The 24,442-nt window shown below is 43.3% G+C and overlaps 1 protein-coding gene across 3 annotated transcripts in view; it reads left to right on the forward strand.

The window, feature by feature from the left end:
* STAMBP (STAM binding protein) overlaps positions 1–24,442 on the forward strand; it is a 37,679-nt gene that overhangs the window by 7,449 nt on the left and 5,788 nt on the right. The window contains exons 1-7 of one of the 3 annotated variants that reach the window (XM_003984128.6): positions 4,490–4,631; positions 6,462–6,679; positions 17,061–17,136; positions 17,423–17,518; positions 18,593–18,959; positions 21,294–21,418; positions 22,297–22,434. In XM_003984128.6, the coding sequence (XP_003984177.2) occupies positions 4,551–4,631; positions 6,462–6,679; positions 17,061–17,136; positions 17,423–17,518; positions 18,593–18,959; positions 21,294–21,418; positions 22,297–22,434 (1,101 nt within the window). In that variant the 5' untranslated portion in view covers positions 4,490–4,550. Of the gene's footprint in view, positions 1–4,489; positions 4,706–6,461; positions 6,680–17,060; positions 17,137–17,422; positions 17,519–18,592; positions 18,960–21,293; positions 21,419–22,296; positions 22,435–24,442 lie in introns of those variants that run through there. The other 2 variants (XM_006930193.5, XM_045054416.1) reach the window with 2 other exon arrangements.

Below are 24,442 nucleotides of genomic sequence, written 5' to 3' on the forward strand. Positions count from 1 at the left end.
CCACTACACTTTCTGCATTCCACCCCCCTTCTTTGGGAACACTTCTTTCTACATTCTACATCTTTTTTTAAAAAAAGTATTTACTTTTAAAATTCTGTTTGCCATTTTATATCCCCAAAGGGTTCACAGCAAAAATTTTAGCTGTGAACCATTTGTCTTTGGTACACATTCCATTTCTGCTTTCAAAGCACCCCCATTCCCTAGCAATGCTCAAGATAGGCTGCTTCAGTGTTTCAGTGCATGGAGTTCACCCAGAATCCCCTCGAGAAACTTAATCTTTTAAAGATTTTTTTTTCTCTTCTGATGGCTTTGGGCCCTCATCCATGAGGGCCTTAAAACAACAGAAACTGAGTTTTTCTTGTTATTATTGTAGACTCGTTGCCTGACATAAGATTCGTGAACATGATACATGCTCAATAAATATTTGCTCAATTAATGAAGGTGTCTAGCCTCGGAGGTTTTCTGTTCCTAGTTCTTCTTTGATGTTTATTTTTGAGAGAGAGGGATAGACAGAACATGAGCAGGGGAGGGGCAGAGAGAGAGGGAGACACAGAATCTGAAGCAGGCATCAGGCTCTGAGCTGTCAGCATAGAGCCCGATGCAGGGCTTGAAGCCACGAACTGCGAGATTATGACCCGAGCTGAAGTCAGACGCTCAACCGACTGAGCCACCCAGGCTCCCCTCTGCTCCTAGTCCTAACTGCCTTTTAGAGAAGACTTGGTCCCAAGAGCATAATGGCCACTGTTTTTCATTGTTAATTTCATTATAATTGGCCACCCATCCTTGTAATTAATTTTGGGGACAGTGAGACAACATTTATTTTAACAATATTTGAACATTCAGCAATCTTTCTTGAGTGTCTTCTGGGTCCCCAAGCTATTCTAGGTACTGGGATTACATGTGCGAACAAGTTAAAAAAAAAAGCTCCTATCTTTCTGGAGATTATATTTTAGGGGGGAATTAAAGACAATAATCAATCCAGATCATAAAAGGCCAAAGCAGACAGTGGTAAGGACTACAAAAAGAATTAAAACAAGAGTGAGTGGTAGAGGGTGATTGGGTGGCTACTTAGAGTGTGTGGTCAGAGAACATGACATGTAAACTGATAAGCGAATGTTAAGATGGAGTCAGCCAAGTGAAAATCAGGGTAAGAGCAGTCCAGGAAGAGGAAACTGCTGTGCAATGGAACGGCAGATGTTCAGACAGTGTGGTGGAGAGCAGTAAGCAAGAGGGAGAGTAGAAGATGAAGTCTGAGAGACAGCAGGGACTAAGTCACTCTATAAACCAGGGTGAGGAGTTTGGATTTTTTATTTTATTTTATTTTATTTTATTTTTTCAACGTTTATTTATTTTTGGGACAGAGAGAGACAGAGCATGAACGGGGGAGGGGCAGAGAGAGAGGGAGACACAGAATCGGAAACAGGCTCCAGGCTCCGAGCCATCAGCCCAGAGCCCGACGCGGGGCTCGAACTCACGGACCGCGAGATCGTGACCTGGCTGAAGTCGGACGCTTAACCGACTGCACCACCCAGGCGCCCCGTTTGGATTTTTTTTAAAGTAGGTGCCACCCAGCATGCACCCCAATGTGGGACTCGAACTCACCACCTTGAGATCAAGACCTGACCTGAGATCAAGAGTCAGAGGCTTAACTGACTGAGCCACCCGAGTTTGGATGTTTAATTCCAAGTGCCATGGGAAGTAATTGGAGGGTTTTTAACCCAGGAGCAATAGAACCTGATTTTTGTTATAAAAGTGTATTAGCTGCTGCTGTAAGATTGCACTGAAGTAGGTAAGAATGGATGGCATTCCTGTATTAGTGAGATTGCCCCTCTAGGTATGTGACTCACCACAGGGGTGACAAGGAGGCAAGGGATACGTGCCTAGAGTCTTCCTTTTTATCTTTCCCAGAAAGCCCATCTGGACATTTTCTCTCTACCCTGAAGCTATATATTGAGGTAAGAATTTTGCCTTTTAGGAGACTTTTGCTGCTACCCAGGAATGAGCAGTTAGGAATAAACAAACAGGAATGCAGGAGTCTGTGACACCGAACTTTGCACGAGGTCATATGGAGAATGTTATATTCAGGGAAAATGTACTAACTAGGTACATCTGGGCACCAGAAAGAAAGACCACCTCACTTCCTAGTTTGGCCTTGGCCCTCCACGTGAGCTGCCGGAGCCTAATTGCTGACAGAATAGCTTGATGCTTAGCCTCCAATCTTTGGGGCAGGAGTCCTCCTCAGTTTTGCCAAGAACCAACGGAATTCTTGTAGCATTAATTTCCTAGATGCACATACAAAATCGTCCAGTTTGTAGCTTTTCCCGTTAATCAGGAATGTTGTGAAGAATGTCAGATGTTCACCTTGGCCAGGGTTTACTTGCTGTTTCTGATACCTCTAAAGCCAAGAGTGCTGACCAGTTGCCCCAGAGGCCAAAAATTGGTCAATATTTACAGATTCCCTTCCTGAATGAACCAGATCCTGCTTACTACATCCTCTCAGCCATTATCTTAAGAATTGCCATCACCTGGGTATATCTCCTTTCTAATATCAAGGACAACCTGTGTGTGGTGGCTGCTGTGTTTGTGATTATGCACACCCCTCTCTTACGTGCTTCCCATTCATGGCTTCTTAAAGGCTTCTCATCATAGTCTTAACATATAGCATGTTTGTAAACTCTGTTGACTTGTTACATTAAACATTATAAAGAAAAACCACCACTTGGAAACGGTGCTTAATGGCAGCAGCTGCCCCTGTTCCCCACCCCACCAGCTCTGCTTCTGCCTGTACTTGCACCATAACAATCTCCACCTACTGGATTTGTTCACTGCTGTATCCCTAACAACCAGAACAGAAGCTGACACATAGTAGATACTCAACAAATATTTACTGAGTGAGAGATTGAATGTGTTGGATTTTGTCCTGTGTTCGCTCCTGCCAAGAGTCCAACTGCACTGTATGCCTTTGCTATGACCAGCACCCTCAGTGCCTCAATTTCTTTAGGCTCTACACACTATGTTTACATTCTGAAAGGAAAGAGTAGTAGAGAAAGAGTTTTGAAGACAGAACAGAGTGCCCTTTACAACTGTCTTCCCAGAGTTATCTTCAGAGGATCCAGGAAAATTGATAGTGGATCCTTGCACTGACATGCCTATTTAATGTTTATTATTTTTGAGAGAGAGAGAGAGAGAGACAGAGGGACAGAGAGCAAGCAGGGAAGGGGCAGAGAGAGAGGGAGACACAGAATCAGAAGCAGGCTCCAGGCTCTGTGCTGACAGCACAGATGCGGGGCTTGAACTCACAGACCATGAGATCATGACCTGAGCTGTAGTCAGCCGCCCAAGTGACTGAGCCACCCAGGTGCCTCTGACATGCCTATTTATGCTTTAAAGGAGAAAGAATCTGGCAAGTGCTTTCAGCCCTAAGTATGGAAACCCAATGACCACACAGAATCACTATGGGAAAATCCCAGACACAGATACACAACAGAGGGCCAGAGAAATTAGAGATCTGGACACTGACCTGGTAGAAGGGCTAACACCCGTGCAGGGGCTTTAAGCTAGACTTTGAAGGATAGGTCAGGCCATCACATTAACGAACTTACAGACAGGGTCCCCAAATTTGGTGAGTAAAGTATCCTCAGAGAGCACAAAGTTTCAGAGCGGTGATATAAAAAGTCTCCTGAGAGAAAATGAATAGCAGGCTTGAAGAACCTCTTGGGAAAGAGACTGTGCATATATTCATACATACACACATCTGTATACAGAATATGCCACTGTTTGGTGTAAATAACTATTTGGTGTAAATAACTGCCTGTCCTGGCTGTAGGGGCAGGAACTGTGTCATACAGATCTTTGTGGCTCCATTGCTTTGCACAGTGACCCTTGTAAACTAAACACTTGATTTCAATAAATTGTGTTCTAACATTAAAAAGTTAGTCTTGGGGTGACTGGGTGGCTCAGTTGGTTAAGCAACCGTATTCCCTTCCAGTCATGGTCTCACCGTTCGTGGGTTCGAGCCCTGTGAGGGGCTGTGTAGTGACAGCTCAGAGCCTGGAGCCTGCTTTGGAGTCTGTGTCTCTCTGCCCCCCCCCCCCAAATGAATAAACGTTAAAAAAAAAAAAGTTGATCTTAAGGTTTTTTTCTAGGCAATAGAAGTCTGATACCTCACACTATCAATTTTGTGTAGGTAGTGACAAAAGCAAGCTGAAGTTTTAAGTTTTTCTTTCATGGATTTAGAAACCCTGGTCAGTTTAGCCAGGTACTTGAATCAGTAATTCCCTCCTTAAATGTTGATTTGTGAATTTGTGTGAGTGTGGTAAAGGGGCTATCTGGCAGGAAACTCGATCCCAAATCATTTTAATTCTAAAAACATAAGTTAGCTTGGCCATTGGTTCCTTTAATTACTTGGCTTTCTCTTTCTTCCTTGTTGCTTTTCCTTTACCAAGATGGCCGACGTGGAGCCCTCTTCTCATTGGTCGTATTTTCGCAGGTGGCGGTTCTAGCCCCGCCCACCAGCTCGCCGCCCTGGATACGGTGTTCCTGAGAGTATAATGAGTAGATCAGCGGGAGTGGGAGGGGCGGGCGCCGGATGTGACGTTTCCGGAAGCTCCGAGTGTCGTCCGCGGGGACAGGTGGGGAAGGGTCCTGGGAATGGGGTGGGGTTGGGCCACTGAGCTTGTTCGGACTCTAAAAGGGAACGGCCGCTGTGAGTGTGGGGCCTGCAGCCTTCTCCCCCCGCGCCCTCTGCCCGGTCCGCCGCGCGCGAGGCCACTGATGGCTTCTGTCCCAGCCAGGCCCAGTGCATCCCCGCCTAGCGCGCTCAAAAGACCCGAAAACCTTGGATAATTTTGCCCTGGGTTGGCAGCTTGGGTTTGAGGGCCTTCAAGAAGGGGGCCTCAAGCAGGTGTCAGGAGGTCCCTCTTTACTGAATACACCACCTCTGCGCACTCCTGCTACTTCCCTAGACCTCCTCCTCTCTTCCCCCTTGTTTGCGGGTGCCGCATCTCCTCTTTGGAGGGTTGCTCAGCCCTGTAGTACTGCTGGCCTCGGGAGGGGGTTCCATCCGCCTAAAGATCCTCTTCTCAAAGCTACTGAGGCGCAACAAGCATCCTCTGCTTCAGTTAGTTTTAATGGGCTCTGACTGAGTTTACTAATGAGGCAACCTAGGAAAGTTTTAGCAGCTTTCTGAGCCTCTAAAAAGGCTTTGGGGAGATGGAATGCCTCTGCATCCTTGGTCGTCCGCACAGCTTTTGGACTACTCGTAAGGGTGTCTAGATAGGAAGCTTGGGGGAAGTGTGACCTAGAGATAGAATTGGCCAAGAGAGACCTCTTGGGGAGGGACTGGAGTGGAAAACAGAAAAGCAGTGGCTAGACAAATGAAACAAATGTGTGGATTTCTGGACAGAATCCAGGACAGAATCCTGACTGGAGGAAAAAGATCTCTGTTGGGAAGGAGCAAATTTAAGATCGAAGACAAAATGGGTTACAGTAGACTTAGGGCCTTGAATTCTAGTATATACAGTTTGTATATACCAGAACGTGCTGGCTAGGGTGTGCTGTAACTCAATGTGTAACAAATACCCAGATTCTTTTTGAAAATGATGGTAGAGTGTTATCTGATTGGAAGTTGGAATCTGATTCTAACAGCAGAGTATCTAGAAAGATTGTAGAATTACTGCGGTTTGAAACACAGGAAGGGAAAACTCTTAGGGTTTTTGTTGGTTTGATTTTTGCATTCCCAGTTACCTTTGTGCCTGTTTGTTGTTTGAAGAATGCTTAGTCTTTGAAGATAGATTTGAGTAAATTGTTTTGTTTTGTTTTGTTTAGATCTAAATTCCTTACCCTGATGTGATGAATGATGTTGTGGATTGACTGGAATAGTGGTTTAGTGAGCAGAACTAGGATTGTGAGCATTTGTTCCCAGACCAGTTCCCCTCACCTTGTATTCAGATGTGAAAAAGTACACCATAGAAAAATGTCAGTTACTCTCATTAAATACAAATGATCAAAGTTGAAATCAGTTAAAAATCTTCATGAAAGTTCACTGAGCATACAATGTCAGGTACTGGAGTAGATGGAAATGGGTAGCTGGTAGGAGAAATAATGCCAAAAATATAAGATACCATCCTTCCTTTTATGGCAAGGCCACCTAATGGTAGAGAGAATGATTAACTTGAAGAGTAGAACCGAACACCCATTATAGTTTACTCCCTGTACCACGTAATTATGGCACAGAGATTGTAGGCTTTTGAGTCTGCCAATACTTCTGTCATTGTGATGTGGGCTTCCTTGAGGGTCTCAGCTTTCCTGTAGGAAGGAGACTTTCTTTGACACAAGCCACAGCATATGGTATTTTTCTCTTAATTTCTTCATAAGGTAGAAGTTTGTGGGATAACCAGTTACTGTGTGCTAGGCTGTGATGGGGACCATGGTGCTGATGCCACCTGTTTTTTCTGTCTCAGAACTTCTTGGTCCTGATGTCTGACCATGGAGACGTGAGCCTTCCGCCCGAAGACCGGGTGAGGGCTCTCTCCCAGATGGGTAGTGCAGTGGAGATAAATGAAGACATTCCACCCCGACGATACTTCCGCTCTGGAGTCGAGATTATCCGAATGGCATCCATTTACTCTGAGGAAGGCAACATTGAACATGCCTTCATCCTCTATAACAAGTATATCACGTAAGACACCTCCAGGTTCCTTTTTCTTTTCCGGTGACTGATGCCTCACTCCTTCTGCTCATGTGCTCATTTATTCTGCCCAGAATTGCTAAAAGTAGAGAACTTTACAACATCATTAGCATTAATCATTTTTGCAGGCAGCTCCTACATACCGACTGTCCTTGACATAAAGAGTCATGAGTACTGAAAGTGTTATTTTCATGACTCAGTGATTTCATGAGTAAGAGACCTAGCTTTTTTGGCCTGTGCCCACATGGCCCAGCTGTTAGACAAGGGAGATGATGGTTAAACTACACATGTTTTGTATTGATGAGTGTTTTTCCTGTCCTCTATTGAGGCAGCTAATCATAGCATTATTGCTGAGGGGTAGCAGAGCCAAAATTCCTCACCTCTACTTATTTTGTCACAAATTGAGTGATTCAGGAAAAAGGTTTTTCTTCTTAACCTTTATTATAGTCACGCAAATCATCAAATAAGTATTGACCGCCTACAGTTCATGTGACTCATCATAAGACCTTTCCCTTGAGGTACTTAGCTTCTTAGGGTAGGCAGCATAAATAGATGTCAGTATAATTAACAGGGACAACTTCTAAATCCCCAGTGATAATGAAATGATGTGTAATTTAGGAAGGGAATACTGTTAAAGGATCTCATTTATAATCTCTGGTCTTGTTCTTTTATAATAATACCAAGGCCTTTAAAAAAATAATAACTATAATGTGTGTGTATGGCTCTTCATAGTTCCTAAGGTATTTCACCTGCATTATTCCATTTGATCTTCATAGCTGTGTGTGCATTGAAAGGATACATTGTCCTTCCATTCTACATGTGAGGAAACATGCTCTGGGCTTAGTGATCTGCTTTGTTCCACACTTTAGAGTGACAAAACTCAGATTTCCTAACTCTTAATTCAGGATTCGGTCTACAACATAGGCCCTGTTTTTGTTTGTTTTCTTTTTGGTAATGTTCTGTGAGTTGAAGCTAGAGTTGAGACCATAGTGTTGAGCCACACTGACTACTTTTGGTTATTTTTAGGTATTTTTTGAAAAGGTAACATGTACATATGGTGGAGAATTCAGAAGGCACAAAAGGATATATATATATTTAAAAATGAAGTCTCCCGATCACTTCTCTTTTCCCCAAAATCTCAGTGCCCCTCCCCAGAGATAGTCACCCTTACTAGTTTCTTATATGTCCTCCCAAAAATAATCAATGTAATTCAATTGTATCATGTTAAGTTTTTGATCCCATACTACTCCGCAGCAGGGTTTGTCAACCTTGGTATTATTGACATCTGGGGTGGAATAGTTCTTTGTTGTGAGTACTGCCCTGTGCATTGTAGAGTGTTTAGTAGCATCCTTGGTCTCTATCCGCTAGATGCCAGTAGTACCCCTCCCCCTCACTGAATTGCGGCAGCAGAAATGCCTCCAGACATTACCTGATGGTCTCTAAGGGGCAAAATTGCCCTGGTTGAGAACCAGTACTCTAAAGAAAAGTAGCACAGAAGCAGACTTCCTGGGATTCGTACTGTGATTTTAGAGTCCCTTTAGTAGAAAAGGGACTGCTGTTGTCTATTTTAAGTTTAGAAGTAGTGCCTGTGTCCTCAGAGATCGTGCAGTCCATCCATGCCATCGTGCCCTGTTGTGTGACCTCAGTGTTGATAAAGTTTCATAGAGTTATAGTTGTATGTAATAATAATATATAATTATAAATTTTGCCTCTCTTTTGCTATTATGAGTTTTTTTATTCCTTGGCACAGTGGGCACAAAATTTATTTTCCCGAGAAATCTCCTTGACTACTGTCCCTTTCTTTTGCTGCTAGTAGAAATAATATTCCTGAATATTTCCAGTAATCTTGTGGAGAGTTCTTCCAGAATGAGGCCCCTGGGCACAATTCTTCAAAGAATCATAATTGAGAAAGTTAATTAGAATCACAGAATCACTCTACCAAGTATTTTCTGAAGGACCTTCTGGATTCTGTTGCCCCTTGCCCTCAGGCCATATTCATTCAACAAATATATATTGCATACACCTGCTACCTGCTTGGCACTGCTCTAGGTCTTGGATATATAGGAAGTAAAATGGCCCCTGCCTTTACTGGTGTACCTTTCTAGTTATAGGAGAAGAGAGTAAACAGGTAAGCAAATAAACATCTAGTCTCAAAGTAGGGCAAATGCTGTGAAAGGAACAAAGAGAGTGCTGTGACAGAGAATAACCAAGGGTGTCAAATAGAGTAAGGTCTGTCTGAGAAGGTAAGATTTAAACTGAAAGTTGAGGGGCGCCTGGGTGGCGCAGTTGGTTAAGCGTCTGACTTCAGCCAGGTCACGATCTCGCGGTCCGTGAGTTCGAGCCCCGCGTCGGGCTCTGGGCTGATGGCTCGGAGCCTGGAGCCTGTTTCCGATTCTGTGTCTCCCTCTCTCTCTGCCCCTCCCCCGTTCATGCTCTGTCTCTCTCTGTCCCAAAAATAAATAAACGTTGAAAAAAAAATTTAAAAAAATAATTAAAAAATCAACTGAAAGTTGAAGGATGCCATAGAGTTGGTCATTCCAAGAGCATAGACCAGAGTGTTTAAAGCAGGTGTAACTGCATTCAGAAGCTCTTGGGTAGGAATTACCTTAGCGTGTTCTAAGGATTGAAAGAAGATCATCATGTTTGGAGGGTAGCAGTTGAAGGGGGAGAATAAGATGAGGCTGAGGGCAGGTGGAGCAGAATCATGCAGACCACAGTAAGGAGTTTGTATTTTATCTTGACAGCGTTAGAAAGCCATTGCAAAGTTTTAAGAGAGGTTATGACCTAATCTTACTTATATTCTGAATATATAAATTGGGGCTGCCATGTTGCAAATGGTGAAGGGTGTGTTAAGAGAAGGCAGGGAGATTAGTTAGGATACTCTTTTTTTTTTTAATTTTTTTTTTTCAACGTTTATTTATTTTTGGGACAGAGAGAGACAGAGCATGAACGGGGGAGGGGCAGAGAGAGAGGGAGACACAGAATCAGAAACAGGCTCCAGGCTCTGAGCCATCAACCCAGAGCCCGACGCGGGGCTCGAACTCCCGGACCGTGAGATCGTGACCTGGCTGAAGTCCGACGCTTAACCGACTGCGCCACCCAGGCGCCCCTAGTTAGGATACTCTTAATGGCAATTCAAGAGAGAGGCTGATGGCTTGGTGGAGTGTGGCAGCATGGAAAGAAGCAGGTGGATTTGTATTCTGGAGGTAGAGTCTATGGGACTTACTGACAGTTTGGGGGAGATGATGGTATCAAGGTTGATCTCAGGTTTCTGCCATGAGTAACTTAGGATGTGCTGGCCTATTCACTGAGATGGGGAGAACGGTGTAGAAAAGGGGTTGAGTAGAGAGGATATTCAAGAATTCAGGCCTGGTTTTCTTGACATGTTAAGGTGTTAAGTTTAGGAAGTTGGATGTACCAGTCTGAGGTGAGGAGAGGTCTGGGTTGGAGATACAAACCTAGGAGTCCCCTGCATATAGACGGTTCTGAAGCCGTGAGAACCGCTGAGATCTTCTGGCATATAGGTCTTAATCTGGGGTCCTGGAACCCCACAGGGATTCAGAGATAGAATCTGGACTCCATGAATTCGGTTGGGAAAAACTTTTCTTGTTTCCACTAACCTCTAACTAAAATTCAGCATTTCCTTCAATTTTGCACAGTAATGATAATATTCACAATGTCACCAATAGAAATCACTATTTTTATATCACATTACAATTGATGCTGATATCTCGAAATAGCATTAACACTTGCCGCTGCTTCTGAATTACAGTACTGTTATTGAAGCCACAGTTAGAGATCCTTTTTAAAATGTATTAATAATGTATTAATAAAGAAGCACATGTTACAATTTTTAAATTTTTTTTTTTCAACGTTTATTTATTTTTGGGACAGAGAGAGACAGAGAATGAACGGGGGAGGGGCAGAGAGAGAGGGAGACACAGAATCTGAAACAGGCTCCAGGCTCTGAGCCATCAGCCCAGAGCCTGACGCGGGGCTTGAACTCACAGACCGCGAGATCGTGACCTGGCTGAAGTCGGACGCTTAACCGACTGCGCCACCCAGGCGCCCCTACAATTTTTATATTTTGAAAACTGTATTTCAGTAGAATTGGCTTCTTTTGTAATCCTTTATGTTTTGTATTATATCTTTAAAAAATTATTCTGTGGGGTCCATGAGCTTCATCAGATGCCAGAAGGATTCCTGACACATTCAAAGATCAAGAAAGCTTAATAATAAGACTGTGGAATAGGGGCTCCTGGGTGGCTCAGTCGGTTGAGCATCTGACTTTGGCTTAGGTCATGATCTCACCACTTGTAAGTTCGAGCCCCGCGTCGGGCTCTGTGCTGACAGCTCAGAGCCTGGAGCCTGCTTTGGATTCTGTCTCTCTCTCTCTCTCTCTGCCCCTTCCTAGCTCATGTTCTGTCTTTCTCTCTCTCTATCTCAAAAATAAAAACATTAAAAAAATTTTTAATAAAAATAATTAAAAAAAAAAAAAAAAAAGACTATAGAAGAGACCTGAGGTTGGTTGGGGAGGGAGGACGGGCCAGCAGAAGAGACTCAAAGGGAGGTTTGAGAGGCAAGAGGAAATCCAGGAGAGAATGGTGCATTTGCCGGAGAGTGGCCAGGCTGTGTGAGAAAGGGTCAGATGGGATGGGTGAAGTTTTGGGTTTGGTGTCGTGATGTCATTGGTGATCTTGGAAAACAGTTTCACCAGAAGGACTAAGAAGACATTAGATTGGAGTCGGCTGAAGAGTCAGTGGACAATGAGAAAGTAGAGACCGTGAGTCCCGTCCAGAGGTGGGCAAATATTTTCGTAAAGGGCCAGATAGTAAATAGTTCTGGATTTGCAGGCCATTTGATCTCTGTCACAACCTCTGTCTTGTAGTGTGAAAACAACCATTAGATAACACATGCACGAATGGGTGTGGCTGTGTTCCAACGAAACTTCATTTACAGACACAGATGGCAAACCAGATTTGACCTATTAGCTGTATTTTGCCAAGCCCAGGCATAGATAACTCTTTCGAGGAGTTTGGTAGGAGGAATGAAGTGAAAAAACGAGGAAGTAATTGAAGGGGGACAAGGAGTATGTGAATGTGTGGTGTGTATTTTAAGATGGGAGATTCTAGAGCATACTATCTGCTAATGGAAAGGAACCTGTGAAGAAGGAGAGGCTGATAGTACGGCACAAAAAGAGAGTTTAACTGTCGCCGTAAACTCTTGAATAGGCAAGCGGGGGTAGGATTAAGAGTACTTAAATTGATATTGTTCTGTGACTTGGGGTTGCTTTGAGTGACATGAATATCCATGTTAACGGCAAGATCAATATGGGGAGTCTGTCCCTGTACATGGTGCCCACTTACAGGACCATTTAATATGATGAAGTAGGCCCTGGAGGAGAGCTCAGTGAGAAGATGGTGGCATGAAGCAGCTCAATTACTTAATTTGCTAGATTCGGAGTTTAATTTGGGACTTTGTTGGATTGGCTTGACCTGAAGCGAAACGTGTAGCTACCTTCATTTTTCTTGCAGGTATCTTCAAGATCCTAATTCTGATTCTGTGAACTGACAAGCTGTAGGAGTTGCAAAAAAGTTCTGGCTTAATATTCTCAGTCTGTTTTTCCACCGCATTTTACTTGGTTAGATTCTTGTCAGTAACAGTGGCTCACTTTGGCAATTATTACTACTGAGGAGGGAGGAGGGAAGGGAGCAGGCATCTACCTCACCACTCCTCTGCCTCCCCCACTATTGCAAGTCATTGTTCTAGACCTTTTGTGGGTACTTCAATTCCGGATTTTAAAAGGCATGTTTGTTCTTTTCCCTGGGCAGTTCAGGCATCTTAATGATCTGAAGCACATTTCCCCCCCAGAGTAGGCATGCTTTGCCTTTTGCAGACCCCAGTATAGCAGGATCTTCAGCATATTAAATCAGTACATATTTTCATGATGAGCACAGACAATAATCCAGGCAGTGAATTCTTTCACAGCTTTTTATGGTCATTGACTAGGCTACACAGAAGGGAGTTACAGAGGACTTAGGCACTTCTCATCTGCTGTGTGAGCCTCCTATAACACAGACCTGCTTTCTGAAAGTTGTCTGTCACCTGCATTGACAATGTTTTCCATTGGGATTGGGGCTTACAGACTGAAGAGGGTTTTCATCTGTGATCGTGCTCACTTTGCTCAGTAACTTCTAAGATAGGAAGAAATAAGAGGAGAGTCTTTTAACCATCCACGTTACAGAATTTCTGCTTGGCTTTTTAAATTAGTTTTTTTTCTCAAACTATCCAGCGAGGGAAATATTAAAGCAAAAAGAAGAGTCACATCCCCCAGAGGTGACCACTGTCCTTTCTTGTGTGTCCAGGAAAATGTATATGTCTGTGCAAGCACATAGGCTCACACGTTTATCCTTTTTTTCTTAAAGAATGAGATCATACAATATATTCTGTTCTACAGCTTGCTTTCTTAACAGTCATATCTTTCCATACTAGGACATACTGATCCATCTCATTCTCTTCAGGGCTATTTCTTCTGCCTGGAACAGTCTTGTCCCAGGTCTCTTTATGGCCTCCTCCCTTCCAGTCCTTAATTAAATGCCATCTTCTTGGCGATGCCTTCCTTAGCTGCCCTATCTAAAATCTTACTCCTTCTCCTGTCACTTCCTATTCCCCTTCCCTATTAATGAGTTTCTCCTGGCACTGATTATATATATATTGTTTTGTTTTATTGTCTGTTCCCCCCACTATAATGCACACCCTCTGCTGGGAGGGATTTATGACTGTTCATCGCCAAATCCCCAGCCTTTACAGTAATGCCTGATCCCATAGTAGATGCTCAGTAAATATCTGTCGAATGAATGAGTGAATGATTATGTTGTTTTTCACATTTGAGTGCAGCATAATTTATTAAATATTCCCCTATTGATGGGCATTTAAGTTTTCATTTAAGTTTTTCTCTACTTTTATGACCGGTGCTATATTGAATAGTCTTATATCTTTGTACTGTTATGTACGATAAATTCCTAGAGGTGGAATTGTGAGTTTAAAGGATATACAAATTTTAAAATTTGAATAGTTGTCTCCCCTCCCCACCCCCAAGAAAATTACAGTCCTGTGATAATACAGCGTGTTATCAAATTACAGCCCTGTTAAGGGTGTCTAAGGACACCCATTTCCCAACACCCTGTGTATACTGGTTATAATCAACCTTTAAGCCATTGCCAATCTGATATATGGAAATGGTACCTCATCTTAATTTGAATTTCTTTCATTATAAGTAAAGTTGAATACCATTTCATATACTTACCTTTTGTGTTTCCTTTTCTGCATATCTCTTTTTATCCCCATCGTCCTAATAGTTTGCTTTGCTTGTGTTTTTGCCATCACATCTTTGCTTTGGTACGTTTCCCTTTCTAGGCTGCAACCAGATCTAACCCAGAGAACAGTATACCTCTGGGCCACAGGTATTCTACACCTAGAACACTTCTAGCCCTGGTGTTCACATCTTCATCTGTTCTTCTTGCTCGCAATTTTTGTTTATTTATTAGTGAAAAACAATCATATAGCATACAGAGCAATCATAGTAGATGTTGGCTAGGTTCAAGGCACTGTGCTCAGCACTTTTTTTTTTTTAATCTCTTTAAGTGTCACAGCAACCCTATCAGGTAGTACTAGTTTGTCTCCATATATATAACTCATATATGTGTATATGTATATATATATACACATATACATATACATACACACACACACACACACACACACACATACATATAAAGAAGGGTAGTGAGACTGAGTAACTTGCTGGAATTCACACAGCTTGTAATGGCCAAGCCAGGATTTGAGCCCAGGCAGGCTGCAAACTAAACGCTGAGCGCTATTGACTCCTGTACAGGCCATGGGCAACGTTGCCAGTTCTGTTTTCAAGAGACCCTTCTGCCTGTATGTTCCCCATTCAGAAAATTGACTACAATTGTGGAAACAAGAGAAATGTATTCATGTACAGCTCTAGAAGTTTCATCTTTATTTATAAACTAGATTCCACTGCATGGTTCAAAATCAAAATGATAGAAAAAGGCGTATGGTGAGAGGTTTCACTCCCACTCTTGTCCCATCTGCTCTATTTCCCCTGCCGTCTACTTTCCTTAGTTTCCTGACTTCCTGTGTACTTGGAAGTAAATGTATGTGTACATACACATACAGAATTTTCCCCCTTTCATACTTATAAGATAGCATACTATATGTACTTTTTTTATACTTTGGGGTTTTTTTACTCAGCTCCTTCAAAAGTTTTAAGACCATTTTATTCCTCAGATATTTATTGAGTGTCTCTTCATCCAGGCACTGTCCCAGCTTTAGAGGGACATGCAGAGAAGCACAAGACACAGGAATCTCTGGCCTCAGGGACTTCACAGTTCTTCAGGCTGATAGCACAAGTGAATATAAAGTGTGGTGTTTATACGACATGGTACTATATTGGCTGACTCGGGCTTTCATACAAAGCACATGTAGCCTGCTAAAGTTATGAACAGGTACCTTGGTCTTTTAGGGCCAAGGGAGAGTCATTGCACTTGATCTTAGCAAAAAGGCCGAGAAGCGATTCAAGGGAGAGTCATTGAATTATAGGTCTCTTGAACACAAGAACTAGTCTTACTTATCTCAACATCTTCTTCAAGACTGTATTGGTGAACAAACAAATCTGTATTTATTTTAAATACAGACTTCAAGGAAACTTTTATATCTTTTTCATGAACCCAAAGGGAAGTGTTTTAGAATCATTTTGATTTTAGAATTCATCCTTGGCTGAAGGGTCTTGTCAAATTGGATTGAGATAAAAATTTCATGTGCCTAGTATAGAACCAAGGGAGGAGGGCTCATCTAAAAAGAGTTTGCTTTGGGGTGGCTCAGTTGGTCAAGCGTCCAACTTCGGCTCAGGTCATGATCTCATGGTTCGTGAGTTTGAGCCCCACGTTGGGCTCTGTGCTGACAGCTCAGTGCCTGGATCCTGCTCTGGATTCTGTGTTTCCCTCTCTCTGCCCCTCCCTTGCTCATGCTCTCTCTGTTTCTCAAATATAAATATTAAAAAAATTTTTAAATAAACAAAAAAAATGAAAAGAGTTTGCTTTGGGCTCCTGGATGGCTCAGTCAGTTAAGCATCTGACTTCAGCTCAGGTCATGATCTCACAGTTCTTGAGTTCGAGTCTTGCATCAGGCTCACTGCTGTCAGCGCAGAGCCCGCTTCGGATCCTCTGTATCCCTCTCTCTCTGCCCTTCCCCCACTCTTTCTCAAAACTAACTAAATAAAAGCATTAAAATTAAAAAAAAAAATAAAAGGAGTTTGCTCTCGTGGGGGTCATCTTCTTTCCCCTTACTGAGCTGTCCTCCTCTGTTTACTCCCTGTGGGCAGAAAGTAGAAAAGAGTCAGTTAGTCCCAACTCTAGTACAGTATTTTAGAACTGTGGGCAAACTCCCCTCAATTGATTTGTTTTGGGCCTTAGCTTGTATATATTACAACTTCTATTAAAGACGTCTTTGTTCAGTCCCCCCCCCCCCCAACAGTTCTGGACATTCCAGGACCATGTGGAGGCAGTGTGATACAGTGGTTAGAAGAGCAGACTCTGGAACTGGTCTTCTGGCTTTGGAATTCTTAATCTGCTACTTTGGGTTGTGACAAATTGTGACAAATACTTCTTTGTGCTTTCACTGTCCCCACATAGACATCATAAATGTTAGAGATCTGTGAATATTTTTCCCACTGAGCTTTACAGCCAGGGACAAAATGTAAAGAGAAAATCTAGCCCTTATATTTCTCTAAGAACTTTTTATCAAGACCATAATGCAAATTACAACGTAACACGCACATAGTATATACATAACACATGTACCATCTAAGCATCTTAGTGCTTAGTATGATGCAAGGAATATTCTGCTTTGAAGGAGGATGGATCCCAAAGAAAAAGAAGCCAAGGTTAAGGTCACAGGGCTAATCATAGAACATGGGTTTCCTGCCCTTGGCTGCCAAACTGTTATTTGAAGAAGAATTTGTGACAGAGGCCCTTTCCTTTGGAAGCCTGTCACTGTAATAAGAAAAGAATCTCTTTGGAGGTATATTTTTGGGCACAAGGTAGGTTTGCTTTTCTCCCCTCATCGTTTTAGTTGTGGGAGTCTAGTGCTTCCTGCGCACCTAATTTGGGAGAGGAGGGAAACATAGGGTTGGAGGTGGGTGGGGAACATGGTCACTGGGTGTGTATTATCCCTCCCCTGAATGTCTGGAAACCCGTCTTGCAGTGGGTGCAGGACAAGGGAGTCGCCTTGCTTCAGAGTCTGTTGGGCATTTTCTTTGCATGATAATCATTCTGATCCGTTCCTTTAGGCTCTTTATTGAGAAACTACCAAAGCATCGGGATTACAAATTGGCTGTCATTCCTGAAAAGAAAGACACAGTAAAGGTGGGTCTTCACTCTCACTGTTGCCCATCTAAAAGCTTCAAAGCAGCACAGACTAACTTCAAGGTAAAAGTAGTGGTGTCCGCATCTGAGCATCAAATCCGCCAACGGGAAATAAGGCCATTTCACCAGATCAGTTGTGAAGTAGCAGGTATGGGACAGTAGGGGGTATTTTGCATTGTTTTTGGAAACGTTGTTGCCATTGCCAAGTTGTCTTAAGTCACTTTACTTCTCTACTTCATTAGCTAGGAATTATCCTAATTCTCAGTTTTTGATTTTTGTGTCTCAGAAGTTAAAGGAGATTGCATTTCCCAAAGCAGAAGAGCTGAAGGCAGAGCTACTGAAACGATATACCAAAGAATATACAGAATATAATGAAGAAAAGGTAAGTATATAATAAAAAGGAAATTATTTTGCTTTCTTAGGCTGTGCCCTAGGATCGCGATACGATATTTTAACAGGTCTTGTGATTTTAGTGTCATAGTTTATTTTTTTCAGCAAAGGCAAGAAATTCAAAAGAGTAGAACACAAGTGTTTAGGCTGAGGATTCTAACATATTTAGCCTGCTTGTCCTGGAGGGTGATTTGAGGGACAGAAAATCTGTTGCTTATGTGCTATATCTAGAGGGAGAACCTAAGAGCAGTGAAACATTTCACTGAAACGTAAGTTTTTAGATCAGTGAATTTTGGGGTATTGATTCACATTTGGTCATACCTGTTTATAATACTTGTTTTTCAAGCTATTTTCAAATGCTTCTTGTTAGGAAGAGTTAGTTAGAGCACGTGGAGAAACTCCCAAGGCACTGCCTGTGGTCTGTGTCAGATGTGAAATTCACACTGCCGGCAACTCCAGATTATTTTGTAGCGCTCTGCTGAGCCCTGTTCTGGACTCTGATGTTGAAAATCAGCAGAGAGGTAAACAGCTATGAGGCATATATTTCTAAGGTACCGAGTGAGTGAAAACCTTAATGAGGGTGATTGTTACTTGATGTTTCTTGTTAGTTTAAAATGTCACTTCGTACTGAGCTAGTCACCAGCTAAATTTTGGAGGCTTCCTTTTGGGTTAAAATTCTGTAAGGACCCCCTTACTTCGGATACAGAATGTATACATGGTAGAGTTAGAGAATAAAACTGTGTCTGATACAGATTATGCAGCGCGAACAGTAAGTTGCATCAAGATTTCAGTTAAGAAGAAAATGTCTTAGTAAGAGTCATTGGGGAAGGGTACTGAGGGGTCGGGACCGTCACTGTCCTTGAAGAGTAGGTCTGCCGTGGCCTGGTAGACACAAGCGGTGACCACTTGGGCAGACGTGAGCTGCCGAGGGAGGCACAGATTCCGTGTTGGGAAATTGGGCCAGAGCAGGGGCACGCTTTAGGAAATCCCTGCCGCAAAGCCTTGTCCCCCCGAGATGTGAAGTCACCCAGGTGTCAATTGTTAAGCCTAACTCCTTTCTTTGCAGAAGAGGGAAGCGGAAGAGCTTGCCCGGAATGTGGCCATCCAGCAGGAGCTGGAGAAGGAGAGGCAGAGGGTGGCACAGCAGAAACAGCAGCAGTTGGAGCAGGAGCAGTTCCATGCCTTTGAGGAGATGATCCGGAACCAGGAGCTGGAAAAGGAGCGACTGAAAATCGTGCAGGAATTTGGGAAGGTGGACCCTGGCCTAGGGGGCCCACTGGTGCCTGACTTGGAGAAGCCTTCCCCAGATGCGTTCCCCGCTGTACCTGCCACGTCCACACAGCCTGCGGACTGTAATACGGCGGGAAGGCCTGCCAAGCCACCCGTGGTGGACAGGTCCTTGAAACCTGGAGCGTTGAGCAACTCAGAAAGTAGTGAGTCCACTTGTTCATGCCCTCTTCCATCTCAGGGGCAGCCAAACAGAGTGTCATTCTGAGGGGGTTGCCTAAGATTACCTCCATTATCCCACTCATCAGGCTCTGGTCACAGAAGCCCCTTTGATCGGTATTGCCATACTGTGTCCTGTCACGCTGGCCATAGTATGAAAGTGGCCTTTACTTAAGCCGTGTAACTTACCTGGCCCCAGGTCGATATTCGGAAGAGCTCACAATGTCCTTGAAAGTCAGACCCTCAGCTTTTAAGGATTATATAGAGACTCGAAATGTTCAGTGAACCAGAGACCACTGTTGGTTCTCTGGAAGGGAAATTTCATAGCGCCACTTTACAATTCAGCAGCTGGCCTTTAAAAAGTGAAAAAGGGTTACTGAACGCTGTTTGCCCTGGAAGTGTTCCCAATCCTTAAGGAGCTTGGTCATGGTAAATACTATATGTAGTCAGTGATAATTCAGTCTAGTCATAACAGCTATTAGCAGTCTTTCCTCCTCTCACCAAAGCTTGCCTATCTGAGAAAATAACAATAGTGGCAAAATGATGATTATACCTTGATTATTAGAATAGATCTTTTGGGGAAGGAATTTCAAGTATCACATGAGGAAGTCAGCTTTGCAGAAGATCCACTTCAAAGGGCAATGTGAGAGTGGGCAAGGGATGCCAGACCCCGAAGCCTGGCCTTTAGGTTTCTCCCCACATACTTGGCAGGCTAATCTCCCACCACTGCCTGTTCCTTCGCATGTATTCCGTGCTCCAGTCAGATTGGACTCTCATGTTCCCGGAGCAGCCCCTGGACTAGCTTATCCAAAGAGGTGTGTTAATATTTGCCCTGAACCTAAAATCTCCTTTCTCTATTTCTGCCTTCCCTGCTCATCTTAAAGTTTTGCCAGGTCTCCTTCCCTTCAATCAGATTGATTCTGTTCTTGAAACTCTCAGGGCTCTTATTATCTGTAATGCAGTTGACATCATTTACCTGGTAGTGTAGTCATTTGTCAGTAACTAGATTTTAACTTTTTACTGGTTGCGGCTTGAGTCTTATTCATATTTGTGTTCCCTGGAGGTTAAGCACAGTGTATGCACTGGAATGCACTCAGGAAGTGATTATGGAATTGAAAGGAAAGGACTGTGCCAAGCCTTAATTCAGAATCCTCAGATATTGTCATCAGACTATCATGTGACTCTGTGGTCCCTGGTTTGTTACCTCTCCAGCAATTCAGAGCTCGCTGTTGAATGTGCAGAAACAGAATATCCTTTTGCACTTAAAAAAATTTTTTTTGTAATCTTTATTTATTTTTGAGAGAGAGATGGAATGCGAATGGAGGAGGACCAGAGAGAGAGGGAGACACAGAATCCAAAGCAGGCTTCAGGCTCTGAGCTGTCAGCACAAAGCCTGACACAGGGCTCGAACCCATGAATGGTGAGATCGTGACCTGAGCCGAAGTCGGACGCTTAACCAACTGAGCCACCCAGGCACCCCATGTACTTTTTTTTTTTTTTTTTTAATGAAAAGTGACCATGAAAAACACCCTAATTTGAGCCTGTGGGCTCTCTCTCAGGGCTTTTCCGTGGTGTCCAGGGACTGGGCCTATCCTTGGCATTCTGAACCAGGCTTATAAGCTGCTCTGTGCATTCATGCCTCTTTTGAGGACCAGAATGTGTTTTTCGTGGTTTTGTTTTGGCACTTTAGCGTTCTTCTAAATGAATAAATTCAGCATTAAGTAGTTATCCAAAGTATTTTCTGTTACCCAGGATATCTCTGGTGTATTTCTTTATAAGTCGTACTCTCCAATATTCTTATCTGAGATAAAAGACTTAAAATAAAAATAAAAGCTCAGTGGAGTGAGGAGGTTATTTTTTTTATCCTCTGTGTTAGACTGTGACAGAGAATTCCTGGATAGCTCAGGAACTTGTTTGTTTTCTTTTGTTTTTCAGTTTTTGTTTTAGTTTTAAGTAGGCTCCACACCCAGCATGGAGCCCAATGTGGGGATAGAACTCATCACCCTGAGATCAAGACCTGAGCTGAGATCAAGTGTCAGATGCTTAACTGACCAAGCCACCTAGGCACCCCAAGAACTTGTTTTAAGTAGTAGTTTACCCTCATCTTGAGTGATTAAAGCCTGTTTTCTTAAAGTAATGTACTTGCAATGGCTGTGCCCACAACCCTCTTCCTTCTGTCGTTAGGCTGAGATCCCCACTCACTGCCCATAGTTCGAGGAACCCCAGTGATTTGGCTTTGCCCTCCCAGGACTGCCTACTCTGGGGCCTGCTTGGGAAGCCTCTCCCTGTGGTCTTACACTTTTCTCCTTTCTCCATTACAGCTCCTACAATCGACGGACTGCGCCATGTGGTGGTGCCTGGGAGGCTCTGCCCGCAGTTCCTCCAGTTAGCCAGTGCCAACACTGCCCGGGGAGTAGAGACATGTGGAATTCTCTGTGGAAAACTGGTAAAAAACAAATGCTTTCCTGAGCTGAGCCTGTTTCTTCCCCCTTGGCCTCCTGTGACTCTGAGAGAAGATATCCAGGGTCAGTTACTCTTTGCAACGATCCCTCTGCAGAAGGAACCATGGATAGCATAATGCAATGTTACTTTGGATTTGGTGACCTTGTATTTCATTGATTTTCTCAGTCCCTTGAATCGAACTGATTATTTTAATTCTAGTAGTAAGAAATAGCTAATTCTAAACTTGGGAGACCAAGAGTCAGCGTTACCTATATATCAGTTTCTGAGTACCTGCTTTATGGTAGGCCTGGGAATATAACATATGTAAGGCTATGAGCCCAGCATGCATCCACAAAACCTACCAAAGCATTTTGGAGCAATGGGAGCTACACCCCTGAAGAGAAATAGCATGCTGAATGGTATACGCAGTAGAGCACTAGGAGTTGGGAGGAAGGAAAGATCACTGAATAGAGGCACTTGAAGAACCCATTACTAACTACTGAATGAATAAATGAGTGAAGGCAATAGACTAACACTGAGCCTTTGAGGATGAGAAGGACTAAGAGAAACAGTAAGAGGGAAGCTACCCTAGACATGAGCAAAAGAAGAGAAATGGTACTATCCTGGAGCTTCTTGGGAATCACAGGCAGACACTTGTGGCTGCAGCCAGAGGCACCTGTGGCTTTGCAGATGCCCTTTGCAGTGCACGTGAGCAGCTAAGGTTGGGAACCGCTGAGGTGAGGGACTCAAGGAGCACAAGGACTCTTGCTGGGGTGGGAAGGGCCTTCGCTTGTATAGATGGTTTAACTTGCCACAGCTGTGACCATGTGGGGTTGCACAAGTGCCAGGGAGTGGTGACAGGCTGTTTTTCTCCTTTGACAGATGAGGAATGAATTCACCATTACCCATGTTCTCATCCCCAAGCAAAGTGCCGGGTCTGATTATTGCAACACCGAGAACGAAGAAGAACTTTTCCTCATACAGGATCAGCAGGGTCTCATCACACTGGGCTGGATTCATGTAAGCAATTCCGAGCTCTCTGAGGGTTAGTCCTTTCTTCTCTCACCATGTTGTAAACACACTGCTTGTTTCTTTCTTTGAGCAAAGTGAATTGCGTGCAGATTATTTAGATGCAGGTTTTTCCCTCTTTCAGATGCAGACTTGACGTTCCTAGCATACTTGACCGCTTCCACTCCAGTATTGATTTCTGGGAACTACTTAGGGCCTTTTCATTTTCTTCATTTAAAAAAAATGGTTTAATGAAAATGAACTTCTTTCCCTAAAGTCCCAGTTTCCTTGTGAGTGTGAATGGTGATAAAATGCTGGCTTAGAGTATATGTGGATATTGACTGTGGAGGTTCTGCCTACTTCATACAAATGGTGTTCCTGAAAATATCCTGAAAATATTTTAATGAACCAAGGAAGTTAATTAATTCAAATGCTTGCATTTGGTCTTTGTTAAAGCATAAAGCAGCATACACCTTTATGTAAACCAGTAGGGTCCTTAATATAGTGGATTTTCAAGTGTCTTCTGTAGCCTTCTGGTGATATTTAGGTAAAAGGTAATTCTATCCCTAAAGAGTATTTCTGCATTTTCCTTCCTATTCCTTTTCAGCCGGTCACTCCACAAACCAAGCTACTTTTCGTGTTGTGTGATAGGCTTACATACAAGCAAGTCAGCTCGTTTCTGGATTTGGGGAGATCACACATACCTGTATGTTACAATTTGGGAAATGCTGACCTGGGAGGCAGTCCCATGTGCCTGTGTCCTTTCTCCATTCTGTGACATTAGTATTTGCCTTCTATTGTGTATCTTCCATTATAGTATATGGGAAGTAGAGAACTTTTTTCTTACCTGCTGGGGGATACAAATTTGAGAAAGACACGACTTTAGTCTCATAAAGTAGATTAGACAAAGAGACAAGTAGTAAGTCTTCCCGGGAGGCAGAATGTGCCAAGTGCCTCGAGAAGTACAAACAGCACAATCAAATCGAGGAGGGAAGGACTGCACCTGGCAGGATTTACTAAGATTTTGACACGATAGGCTAAGGGAGAATTCCATATGCAGGGGGCAGCACTGGAATAAGCAGACTGTGTTCCTAAGACGTTGAGGTCCAGTTTGGGGTTTATGTCAGGAATCGTAGTAGATAAATAGGCTTTAATGTGATACATTGGAGCAGTGTTCTTGGGGGGAGGATCTTGGGTGGATAGGCAGAATAGTTCTGCTTTTTAGTAAGTGGGGAACTTTTAAAGGTTTTTGAGTAGAGCAATGAATGATATGATCAAAGCCATTCTTTAGTATATCTAACATAAAGGCAGTTTTAAAGTAGGTCGAGGCAGGGAGATCATTTAAGAGGTTAGCGTGCTGATAAAATCTAATGATGAGAGCTAGGGTGATGGCATTGAATTTGGGAAGGAGATGAATGTTGAATTTCAGAGGATGTGGGGAATGAGTGAGAGGATGATGAGTAAAAGCCAGTGATGACAGAGAGCAGGCCTGACTCACAGGGCTGGCAATGATTATCCCATAAGCAGAAACAGGGGCTCCAGGAGGATAGCTTACTTTGGAAGCAGGGCTAATTGTGTGTTCAGTTCTGAGCATGTTGAATTTAAAGTGTATGTGAGACATTTTGTCAGTGGAGGTAGTTATCAGGCAGTTGGCAGTGTGGCTGGCGCTGGGGGGCAGGGTCAAGATGGGAAAGAGATCTGGGAGACCTCTGCATAGAGCCGACCTGAGAAGCCTTGGCACTGGAGAAGAATGGAGAGCAAGCTTGGGGGCAGGCCACCCAGGGGAGCGCAGGGAATAGTTGGTAATGAAGCAAAGAGGCGTGAGAGCAGGGCAAGGACATTGTAAAGGCACAGAGCCAGAGGAGGAAGAGCACTGCAAACGTTTAAGAAGTAATGGGGATCGAGGATGTGGTCATGGTGAGACGGGCACTAATTTTTTTTTAAGATTTTATTTTTTATTTATTTATTTATTTTTAATTTTTTTTAAATGTTTATTTATTTTTGAGACAGAGAGCATGAA

This window comes from Felis catus, chromosome A3 (genome assembly GCF_018350175.1).
Source record: "Felis catus isolate Fca126 chromosome A3, F.catus_Fca126_mat1.0, whole genome shotgun sequence".
Lineage (NCBI taxonomy): Eukaryota > Metazoa > Chordata > Mammalia > Carnivora > Felidae > Felis > Felis catus.